This window comes from Aulonocara sp. 'chitande type north' Nkhata Bay, linkage group LG9 (assembly GCF_057382095.1).
Source record: "Aulonocara sp. 'chitande type north' Nkhata Bay isolate Kocher_YH1m ecotype deep benthic linkage group LG9, A_spYH_male_GT1.1, whole genome shotgun sequence".
Lineage (NCBI taxonomy): Eukaryota > Metazoa > Chordata > Actinopteri > Cichliformes > Cichlidae > Aulonocara > Aulonocara sp. 'chitande type north' Nkhata Bay.
Window position 1 is genome coordinate 16,620,398 of NC_141352.1, and position 12,365 is coordinate 16,632,762.

General features: G+C 41.1%; 1 protein-coding gene across 2 annotated transcripts; it reads right to left on the reverse strand.

Annotated features, from left to right (window-relative positions):
- Positions 1 to 7,313: 7,313 nt before the first annotated feature.
- socs6a (suppressor of cytokine signaling 6a) lies at positions 7,314 to 11,567 on the reverse strand. 2 transcript variants are annotated; one of them, XM_086306118.1, is made up of 4 exons: positions 11,195 to 11,567; positions 10,896 to 11,006; positions 10,672 to 10,741; positions 7,314 to 10,339 (listed from the first exon to the last, which is right to left on the reverse strand). In XM_086306118.1, exon 4 carries the CDS (start codon positions 10,211 to 10,213, stop codon positions 8,603 to 8,605), a length of 1,611 nt encoding a protein of 536 aa, XP_086162244.1. In that variant the 5' UTR covers positions 10,214 to 10,339; positions 10,672 to 10,741; positions 10,896 to 11,006; positions 11,195 to 11,567; the 3' UTR covers positions 7,314 to 8,602. The 2 variants fall into 2 exon arrangements, with proteins under 2 accessions (XP_086162244.1, XP_086162243.1); XM_086306117.1 differs by lacking the exon at positions 10,896 to 11,006.
- Positions 11,568 to 12,365: the final 798 nt, after the last annotated feature.

The following is a 12,365-nucleotide window of genomic DNA, read 5'->3' on the forward strand; positions in this document are numbered from 1 at the left end:
GCTGCCAAACTCACGTGAGTTTCATTTGTAAAGCTCTCCTGTTCTGGATACAGTCTGCGATCCGCTGGGACCTGCGAGCAGCAGGGTTCCTGCTGCGAAGGCGAAGTCCATAGCGCTCTATTGGCTGTGCTTTCACAGACCTACAGGGGAACTCCATTCCTCGTTAAGCAACAAACCACCACCTGTTCTCATTTCATCTCTCCCGTCCTTGCTGTGCCTCTTGGACCACTGGTGAAGGGCAGACACCCAGGTACTCCATGAGGAATGGAGGCAAGTTTCCCATTCAAAACATTCCCCATCCATTTCCTGATGGCTGCCACCTGTTCTCCCACCCTCAAGCCCCACACCCCTCCCAACACCACACCGCAGCCCCAGGCGCGCGCGCACACACACACACACACACACACACACACACACACACACACACACACACACACAGCTCCCAGCTGAAGGATGGGCAGATTGTAGGATGGAATGAGAGTGCATTGTCAGTGTCACGGGGGGCAAAGGAGAGAAAGAGGTGTGACTCTGTGCTGCTCGATGCCCCTCAACTTCCAGATGTCACTCTTTTTAATGACATAATTATGACCGTGTTATGACTCCCCTTGGCCTTCAGTCAGTTCTGGAAACCACGCATTAGATACTAGCACGAAATGCACATAAACACACAATTCCTGCATATTATTAATATTCTCACTAGTCAATGTCAGTGTGGCTATGCCACTGAAATTGTAACAATGTCTTTCTGAAAGATAGTTTATAGGATTCGCAGGTAGCTGATTTACATTTCCTCCTGCTGCCAGATAATATCTCACAGAACAGCATAATAGTGATAAGAAAATAACATTTTTTTATCACATAATATGTGATGCATGAAAGAGTCTAACAAAAGGGATTACTTTGTGAGTGTCAAATGGTGAAAGATTATCAATCAAATATCAAAGTGGCCAGCTTCTTCTTTGCTTACACCCTGGAGCTGGGGCCATCTGGAATAGCCATTTTCTGGTCATTAACCATGCTCGCTTCTCAAGAATTCAGAGTTCTTGCGCCTGTCTGTAACAGTGACTTGAGCTGGTGACTCCAATCTTCACCATTTGAACCACTTTGTTTGTTAAATTCAGCTTGGTTGGGAGACACACTGCTTTTAGAAATGGATGGTGATGAAAGGCAACCCAGAGGCATACAGTGTGAGACACCCAGAGTGGTAGTTTCCAGGCCAAATTCAGCAAACATACCCTCCACGAGTACATAGGAAACTGTGAAGAATGATCACAGTGAATAGCACGATGAGCTGTTGTTTCAGTGGAGACCTGCTAATGATGAAGGCAGTCCTGTCTCTAACAGGGCTAATTGGGGTTCAGAGGCGCCTAATGTATGATAGATGGGGAAGGAGAGGGTCTCAGTGGTGTATGGCACTGCTGGCATGAGATGACAAGCATTAATAGAGCTGAACCTTTCACTCTGAGCTGAAAGACATCTGTAGCCAGCAGGTAACCTCAGCTTTATCATTACAAGCTAGACCTACTGATGCTCTCCTGGCATGACAATTTAAAGCGATATATATGTTTGCTGGCTAATTCAAGCTGTCAACATCATCCCTGTTTGTAGGTGAAAAATGGGTGCACCACGCAGTGCACCAGATGGCAGGAGCGCATCATCAATCTGAGACAGCAGACACTTGATGGATGGAGTCTCCAGAGTAAACAGTTTCAAACTAAGAACCACACAGAAAAGAAGAAGGAAGAAAAAAAGGCTCACAAATGAGCACTTTTGTGCCAAAAGACAAATGCAACAAACATATTTTAGTTTGGGGATTAAAAAATTTCACCCAAGAATCAAAAAAGTCAGTAAGGGATCCTGATATTAGACTCCAGCTGGTGCTAGAGGTTAGCATAGTCAAAGGCAAGTCAACAAATAACGATTTTCATGATATAAATAGTAATACCGATCTATTGAAAACAAAGGAGTTGCATGTGTTAGAGCATTATCACCCAACTCTTATTATTTCCATCCCTTTTTAAAATAGCAGAGTTTAGATACAAACTGCTGCTGAGTGGGCAGCGCCTCTAATGCACCAACCAAACGCCCCGTGCTCACCATTTCACACCTTTGCAAGGAAACATTGTAGCAAAAGTGTATAGCAGGTTTTTGGTAGCAACACGAAATCTCTAACATCAGAAATCTGTATATGAACATATATATGAACACAGCTTGCAGAGTGGCCTTTGGTTATCACTTGAAGGGGCCGGCAGCTAAATGTAAGCTGGGTGAGGCTTCCACTATTCATTAGTGCAGCAACAATATTTTCCTGAATCTACTTATTTAGTAAAATCCGTATGGAAGCCTGTTTCTGACACTAAAAAACAAAAGAAAAAAAAGGATGCATCAAATTTCGAGAAAATAACTCGAAATTTTGACTCATTAACTCGAAATTTTGAGAAAAGTAACTCAAAATTTCGAGTTAGCGCTGCCAATCAGTAATCTACGTGAATGACGTCATTTCCTTGTTACCCGGAAGCTGAAGCCCTCAGCTACAAATGCTACAGCTAAGCTACCAGTATTACAGCCAGTCATAAATGTACAAATTGCTGATTATTTTCAGCGTGGCTTCACAAATGATGAAATCCTTGTGTTACTAGCTGAATCACATGGCGTTACTATCACCAAACGTACTCTCGAAAGCGCCGATTTGTTGCGATCCAGTTTTTATCTATGTAGATTACTGATTGGCAGAGCTAACTCGAAATTTCGCGCAACTTTTCTCAAAATTTCGAGTTAATAAGTCGAAATTTTGAGAAAAATAACTCGAAATTTCAATTTATGGAAGCCCGTTTCTTTTTTTTAGTGGCAGAAACGGGCTTCCATAAATCAGAGATGCTGTTAGGCAGACTTGCTGTTAGAGATTGCCTGAGCTAGCCTTCATGCTAAGTAAGGTAAACTAAAAATGGCTAGTGGTAGTTTCCCACGCACCTTTTTAAATACTAATGATGTCAATTTACTCATACACAATGAAAAGAAAGCCAATAAACATATTTCCTAAAATACTTTTGAATGCAGTTTTTTCTGCGTAGCAGAGATATTCTTTTGTAGTCCACTTGCTTTGCATAGAAAATAGTTTGTTGGTGAAGAAAAGCATGTAGGCGGACTCTCTTTAATGCCGGAAATATGATCCCAAATATGAAAAAATGAGTAGTTTATCGTTTCAATTTTGGATTTGCTTGGTAATCAAATCAAGAAAACAATCAAGAAAATACACACCCTGTGAAATTAGTCAAAGCACCCTGGCCAAGTGCCCTTTCCCTCAATGTTTTGTGTATTTCTACATGAAGTGTGTATTTCTGCCAAGGATTCAATCGCACTGTACCCTTGGCAGAAATACACCACCAAAGCATAATGATTTCACCATGTTTGACAGTAGCGATGGTTTACTTTTCCCTCCAATCATGGCAAACAGACTGATACCAAACAGCTCAATTTAAGTCTCATCTAACAACATCACATTCTCCCAAATCTCATCAGATCTTCTGGGTGTTCACTGGTAACCTTAAGAGGGGCCTGAACAATGGCTTTCTTGAGCCTGGGTACTTTATAGGCACCGCAAGAATTTATACTATATTAGTTACCAACGGTTTTATTAAATCACACACTCAGTGTGATTTGAGATATTTAAGGAAATCCTGCTATGCAGTTCTGGGGTCATTCCAAACTGTTCAAACTGCCAAAAGTTGTAATTTTCTTACCAAACTACTTTCTGGTGTTTTTATAGTCCATTCGAGCCTTGTGGAAATAGGCAGTCTTGTTCCTCACATCCTTTAATAGATCTTTGGACTTTTTTTATGGAGGTCAAGTTAAAGATGTATACTAGGAGTGCTGGTATACTACTCAACAAAGTGGTGCAATTAACTGTGAATGCTGCCTTGATAATTGTTAATAATTAAGTTGAGACTCGTTAAAACTCATTTCCCTTATTCCTTTGTGATTTTGTTGATACATTATATTTAGCTATAAAATGAAACTGCTCATTTCTCTGTAAGGGGGTGTAATTATAAATTAATCACAGTGTCAAATGCTCATTTCCTCCCACTGACCACATTACACCAGACCAAACTGTGATTATTGACTTTCATGAACATAAACTGTAGATTGTGTATGTTGGACAGAATGCACTTAAATTTCCATTAATGTGATGTGTCAGGATTGCTTCTTCAGAGGAGTTAAATGCTGAAGCACCATAAGCGACGACAAAAGTGACAGCATTTCTTCAAAACAGCCACACAAAAGTGATGTACACTAAAGTGAGGAAACGCAGGCAACTTCCTGGGTATGAGTTGGCAAGGTGAATGAGGCCAATGTGACGTCTGCAGACAAATACAAAACTGCTGAGATGCTGTGTCACAATATGACAGGCTGCACTCTGCCAGCAAAGTTAAACCTCTCCCGCTATATTCTGAATATAAACAGTTTGAAAAACTGCAAATTAAAAAAAAAAAAAAAAAAAAAAAAAGGTAACAGTGGAAGGCAGAGATGAGTCCTTTTATGATGGAGGCATCTCTATATGACATGCGACCACCAGTGTGCGCCATGAATAAATCATCCCGAACCGGGCGGCGAGAGTAAACAGTTGTGTATCTTCACCTCAAATGCCTAGAGAGGCCTGTCAGACACAGCAGTTAACAAAGCCTACCTCCTAATCATCATGCGAACCATGTTTCAGCAGATCCAAGTCCACAGCTGACACCATTACCCCACTCCCATCTTCTCCTCTCACTTTACAACACAAGAACTCACTCAGTATTTCTCCAGAGTCAACTTAAAGTGAAGTTAAAGCAAGATGGTAGCATTGCTGTTAATCTTTCCCCAGAGTCTCTGCTTCACTCAGTTGTATTCAAAGACCGCCTGCATTGTCATTGTAAATTAGGAAACCGGGGCTTTGGGATTAGCTGCCAATTTGCACCCACTGTGGAATGAATCTCCTCAAGACCTCCGTGATTTACCCATTAACACGGCTGCACGCATGACCCGGCTCTTATCGAGTGCATCGCTGGAACAAAGTATGGTTTAAAACAAAATCAGCATGCTTCATCCTGCCATAAAAAAAACTCTTTAAAAACCACTTTTTTTTCTAGAATATAGTTTTATTTATAATTTATAATTGGCAGATACAAAAAACTCTTCAACTGTATCCAAAATGTGCAATAAATCACTGTTGATTTTTTTTCCCAAAAGAAAAATACAAAAAGACCATCTATTTTGGAAAGTTGACAACCAATGTAAACTGGAGTGAACTGGTAATTCTACAGAGGGTTTACTAATCGCTACTAATTCTCCTTTGACTACAAATCTGCTTTGCTCTCCCAAGATGAAAACCAAAGTCACTGTGTGTACATACATCTACATTGGTGACATTCTATCCCCGCCCCGCCCACACTGTTAAATACAAGAAAGGCAATCATATCTATAAGCAGCACAAATGTGTATAACACATTAAAAGAAAAAAATAATAATAATAACAAAGAGTTTTCAAATTGTACCAAGATATTCACGTGAGAGAGGGTAAATAAAAGGGAGGGGCATGTCCAAACGTAATGTTGTAAACAATTACCTTCACTCACCGAGATGCACAAAACAAAACAAAACAAACAAAAACTCGAAGCTTGTTTAGTGCTTAACAGCTGTTCTCACTACAAAAAGCGTCAGCAGTCTGAACAAGCATCAACCTCTGGAATCAAACTTTGAAGGTAATAATGCTTAATAATAAACTAGTATTTCGAGAAATCACAGCAGCATACCGTATGAAACTGGCTCCTGCGTGTCAAAATTTGATAACAGATTAAACATTTTAATGGCAATACATTTAAAAGAACATAGTATTATGGAAAAAAAAAGACTAACATTTTCTTTTTCACATTTCAACTGAAACACATACAAACACACTGAAAACATGATTAATATCAACATTCATGCTGTGATCCCATTCCTTGACAGCCAATGAGCATTTGCAGAGGCTTTGAAATGATGCTGGTGAACTACCCTTTTTATCCCACAGATATGACAACAAAAACTCTTTTTAATCTGACAGTTATATGAACACATTGGGACAAATGTGACTATTTAACCATTAAAATTAAAAGAAGAAAAAAAAAAACCAAACACACACACACGCGCACACACACCATCTGAAGGAAAACTGTAGGCAGGAGAGGATCCAAGTATAAAAAATGTTCAAGTGCAAATAATGTGTCAATGTAGTTTTTATGCTTCCCATGCTTTCTGAAAATGGTCTGCAGGCAGATAAAAATGGATACCTCAAACAAGCGCACATTCCCTCTATACAACCACATCCCCCAGATGGCAAATGTCACAAAACAAAATAACCACAAAAAAAAAGAAGAAAAATCAAGAATTCAAAAAGAAAGAAAAACACATTTCTTGTACAAAGAATATCCAGCCAATGCTTGTGACAGAAACATCTCTCGACACAGCCGAACGCACGACCCAAATCCTTCATTCCTATACAACTCAAAAGCTTTAAAAGGTTACGTTTTTAAACATGCAACACCATTCAAAGTTCCTATCTAATTTCTGCTGTGCTAGATTCATAGTAACTTCCGCAGACACCACCGTTTCCAGCTAACAATCTAGAACTATGCGCTAACGACCTACCAACGTTGTTCCAAATACTTTTAAGGACACTGATGTCAAAAAAATTATAATAATAATATAAAGAAATGCTCATTCATAATGTGAAAGCACAATTCCCTGTCAAGTATCCATATAAAGCACTTGCGTAGCATACTGTGTGCTCTTCCCTTTACTCTGGCAGAAACAGCCCAGTAGAGAGATAATCCGTGGGGTAGTGCAGTTCTGTGGAGACTGAGAACAATGTGACTGAGCAATGACAAAAACTGTACGCCTGTTTACATGTCCTGAAAACCCATGTAACACTAATGACAACATGCAGCTGTGACTGAACTTTTGTCATATGCTGAAACACTGGCATCACTCCGAGATGGCGAGGAGGACTCAACTCTGGCTTTCCCAAATCCGCTCACCTAAGCATCCTCAGTTTTAGGATTCTTTTGATCTGTGTCCAGCTCATTGCAGGCATTAAGAGACTAAGAAACAGCCATCCCTACATTCAGATTGTCAATTGACTAGAGACCTGTTTTTTTTTTTGTTTGTTTGTTTATTTGCACCCCCCCAGTCATAAGTTAATTGAGGGCAATTTTGTCTATATATAAACTGCCCAAGGTAAATGCAACTGCGCATTTAACAGCCTTTTACTCAGTGTCGCGCTTTAATAACAGCCAAAAATCCCCCCCCCCCCCCTCTCTTTTACTGTGACATCTTCTCTCAATTAGTGTAGTTCTACATTGCCTTTAATTGACAGTCTTAAAGCCTTTATAACATGCAGATAAAAGCATTACACATAGTGACAAACTTGTTAGGCCTGAGCTGCGGTGCAGTTTTTGTAACATTCCCAAAGCAGATTTTTTTTTTCACTTTTAGCATATTTTAAAAAGGTTTATACATAAACTTTATGCTGTTACCACAAACAGCACAACATTAAAATCCAGCATTATCAGTACCTTTAGGCTTGCACAATGTATAATGGCTGCATGCAGCCATATAATTTAAAGCTACGTCTCTCAATGATCTGTTTGAAGGCTCTGGCAGGCTGGCAGATTGTGGACATCTTTTGCTATACAGTTGTAAATCCTGGATACTAAAGGTAAACCTTTCATCAACAGATAATCATGTTTATTAAAGCCTATGTGTTTAACAGTACGGCTGAAAATAAGCCGTGTGACAAGCTCCAAAAGTAAAGTCGGTCCCATATTAAGACAGAAGCATTTAAGTATTGGTTGTATAACCGTTGCCACGTGCCAATAAAGGGTCACGGAGAAACTTAATCCTCTGAATGAGGAGTTAGGTTTATAATCTTTCTTTTTGCAAATTTACAATCAGAATAATAGGTCAGTCGTTGCAAATATGATGATGCCCTATCTTTCTATTTGACTAACAGCACAGTACAGATGCATAATGTTCTCATTTGCAGTCTGAGTGTTGTAAGTGAAGGAAAAAAAAAAAAAAAAACAGCAAAAGATGAGCCAAATTGGTCAGTCTGCAGAGACCTAAAAAAAAAATACCGCTCCATGTTGGAATCATCCTTCATATCTACTACAGATTGAATTTAACAAGTGATAGAATTTTAAAGGAATATTCTTTTCCCTACTCTGCAGTCTCAACGCCGATATAATTTCTTTTAAAAAACTAACAAAAAACTGTTACACTTGCACAGCTGGATTATTGTTAATGTAACCAACATCAGCTTCTGCACTTGATGCATTCGGATAAGATTACTTGGCTGTATATCTCTGCTGTGTTTTTGCGATAGATTATGTGCTGGCCTACATTTCTGGAAGTAGAGCCTCCTGCAAAAAACCCCAGAATAGTGGAATGAAGGGCCGAACAGTGACAGGGTCACACGGACACAAATCAAGAGCCACCAGAACCAATCATCTCAAAACTGTAGTTGTCTGTAAACCCCTTTTGTAAATCTCTTAACTGAACACAAAAGTGCAAATTACCATCCGTATCCTCAGTAGTGCTTCTCCTGCAGATAATCTTTCATCTTGTTAGGTAAGGGCAGTTTTTGGATAAGGTCTATTCTTGTGTATTGCCTAATGACAAAGCGGCAAAGGTACTGCAGGGAGCGCACTTGCATAAACCGAGATACTGGGTTGGTTAGTCTGACGGGGTAGGTTGCAGATCCTGGTAAGCGAGATCTGGAATAACAAAAAGCCCCATTCTCTGAGTCTTTGATAGAGTGTTCGATTAAGTCAACAATTGATGTGTGTCCCTCCACGTCGGGCTGCTCGTAGAAGCTGAAGCGTCCGTTGGAGTGTTCGATGCGGGTGTGGAGGGTTTTGCTCTGCGATCTGAAACTCAAGCTGAGCAGGTATCTGTCATCAGAGCTGTCTCTGACCAGAAATGATCCATCGGCCAGGTTGACCAGCTTTTCCTCTGCCTCCCAGCGTGTGATGGGACCCCAGTACCAGCCCTGCCTAGCAAGCTTCTTCAGCTCCTCCGTCAGGCTGGTCACAACCATGGGCCCGCTGCTCTGGACTGAGTCGTATACCCGACTAACCCCAGGAGCCGAATTTGGGTCAAAGTTGAGGTGGTGTCTTACCCTCTCAGCTACCTGGCTGTCTGCAGAGCTAAAGCCCGAAAATGTCCTTGGAATATGTCCATTACTAGTCATGGGTGGCAGGAGTGGAGAAAGGGGAGGTGGCATCTCCACTCTTGAGTTTTGGAGCATCATGCCAGCAGAACCAATAAGAATACTATTGACTGAGGTCTCCATGAATATATCTGGAGGCATCCCATTCACCAGTTCATGCTCCTCCTGTCCCTGCTCTGTGTGGAGGGACCCATTGTCTGCCTCTGTCACCACCTCCATAGGAGAGGAACCTTCCAGGCAGAAAGAGTGAGACCCTTCGGGATACATTCCCTCATCTAAAGGCATTGTGTACTGGATGTAGTCCTGGGGCGTCAACCCCAGCACCACAGGCACATCATTTTCATCAATATTTAGATGCAGCTCACCATTTTGCGGTTGCTGGAGATTCTTTAAGGACTCTGCTTGGTCCTGAAGGAGCCCTTCCATCTGGAAATCATGAAATTCTTTCCGGACACCGTTTAAGTTGGGACTTGGGTTAGGAGAGTGAACCATGGCTTTAACTTTTACCTCCATTTTGATGCACGCATCATCAGAGTTGACAGACCGCAGAGGCCACGGAGAAGGGCTATAATGGTGACTCCGGAGGGATGCAGATCTAAGGGGTCTCTGAGCTTTTACCTCATTGAAGCTGATCGGGACAGAATTAGATGAGAAGGTGTCTTCATCGTCCACTGAGCCTATGGTCGAGGCGCCGCCTTTCACTTTCGCCTTCTGTTTGGTAGACAGCCTTCTCTTTAGCGATCCCATCAGAGTCTCACTCTTTGAGCGGCCCTTGTTCTGTCCCCCTTTTTCATCTTCGCTAGCAATATCACAGGCAGAAAGCTCTTTGGTGTAGCAGCCCCCAAAAAGTGACTCATCCTTAGAAAACTCTGCAGTCACCGAGGGCTGCTGGAGCATGACAAAGTCACCCTCCTCTTTGCCCTTTATGCTGAGTGACTTGCGGATGGTCTTAAGGCTTATCTTCTTCATTCTGACAGGCCCTCCAAAATGAGGGCATGAGATGGCTCTCCTGGTATCCTGATGAAAGTACTATCCACCGTGTCCTCCCATCAGGCCACATGAAACAAGTCATGCACACAATGGAGCCATTAAACCCTGTAGTGAGAGAAAAAACATGCAAGATATTCTTTGTTTGACTTTTAAAGCACACTCTGAGATTGTTATTTATTATGTTCATAATATTGACTTAAGCCCTTGAACCACATAAAGAAAAATAAAGCACTGAAGAAGGTTATTGTGGCCCTTAAACAGTCTCCCACTCTCTCTTTTAAGTTGTACATAACCAAAAAACAAAAACAAACAAACAAACACACACACAAACAATATCATCAGTTTTAATATCTAATTCACTAAATATTTCAAATTTAAGATCCTCAAACACGAACAGATGTCTGATAACCAAAAACAGCAGCAACCTGATTACTCACCATGATGAGCAGGAAAATGGTGACTCAGTTGGCTGGGTCAAGTTCCACTTCCACCACCTTTCATTGGATGCTACCAAAAACAACACAAAGCCAGCTCATTTGAAATGTTCACGTCTGATTAACATGTAAATTTACCAGAGGAAAACGTGCATCGTCAATCACGCACATTAACATTTAAAGTGGTTTCTAATAACCAGACCAAGCTCAGCTACATTTGTCCTTACCTGAAAAGGCCTGCGGACACAAAAGCATGGATGTAGCTTAGCTCCGGTTGTTAGCCTTTCACTTTAACGCCAATATTGCAACACCGATGGTTACAATGATTACCATTGCAACTGAAATAGCAACAACAACAAACAAAGCCAACCGAGGTCATATCCGATGCCAATGTGAGAGCTGCTGTGTTGCTCAGATGCTATAATAAAAATTTTGCTAACGACCAGTGTTAGCATGCTTACAATAAAAGTGCATTTGTAAATACCTGTAACCACTTATTGTAAACACGCACGATATAGCCTCTTACCTGATCACTTCTGCTTGTACTGATGGCCAAGACAGCACGAAGGTTTACGCATTCGCCTTGCACAACACCTTCATTTAAGCTTCGCTCCTTGACGATTGTTGGCTAATGTTAGCTTGACTTATACAGGCTTAGTACCTGAGCCAGCTAGCTTTGTTAGCGCTTTCTGTCGAAAACATTACCATCACCTTCCCTTCAGTCGGCTCCCACGCAAAACAGAAAGCGCAAAGCGATTATATGGCAGGACCCTGTGCTACTCTAAACATATAGCTTTAAATTGCCGAGCAGAATTAAACAATAAGTTGACATCTTCAAGCCTAGGTTGGCTAACACTTTCTAGCGTTCGGCCTCTTCCTTTCTTCCTTTGTTGCCTGTTGAATTGTGGGAGCAGAGTCAGAGGACTCAGATGCAGCGAATCAGACACACAGCAGCTCCAGCACAACCACACACAGCCCTGCTACTCCGACATCATGTGCACATCAAATCAAGGAGGAAAAAATTTATTAGCATGAAAATATATTTTTTTTCTGAGATTTATTTATTTATTTATTTATTTATTTATACCCTTAAATGTGAATCTGGGAAAACATTTAATTCTAACTGCTTTAATGCAAGGAGTTGTTAATGCTTAATACTTTGGGGTTAGATGCAAAAATAGAAGATGTAAAGATGTCTGAAAGGGTACCTGTAGGCTAGAATTCAACACTTTCAATTTAGCTCAAGTAAACGTATTTAAGATGCATCCTCATTTCTGTGCTGCATCAGAAGTGGAAGTGTTACACCACAGGAAAAACTGAAAAAAGGACTGCTGAAAAAGCTACTGGAAAAGAGAAAGTGCTTAAACTTGGGTGGCGGGGGGAGTTGTTGCTTGCAAAACTTGCCCATTCAGTTCAGTCATGATTGCAGACATGAGCCAGCTTTCTGGGCCGTGTGAAGTTATTAGCGATGCAGTCTCTGGGGTGATTTTGCATTTTAACAAATGACTAAAAGATTATTTTTCATAAGGTGCAACCACCCTCTCGCAGACAGTGGTTTTTAAAATGCATGATCCAAGCTGTTCGGACTTTTCATAATAGAACCGCAGCACGGGAAGATTTAGTGTGACAGAAGATGCATCTATAATGAAGGGCTGAAGAGTTTTGGAAGTGGAGGGGTGGGGGTAACTGTCCTTAAT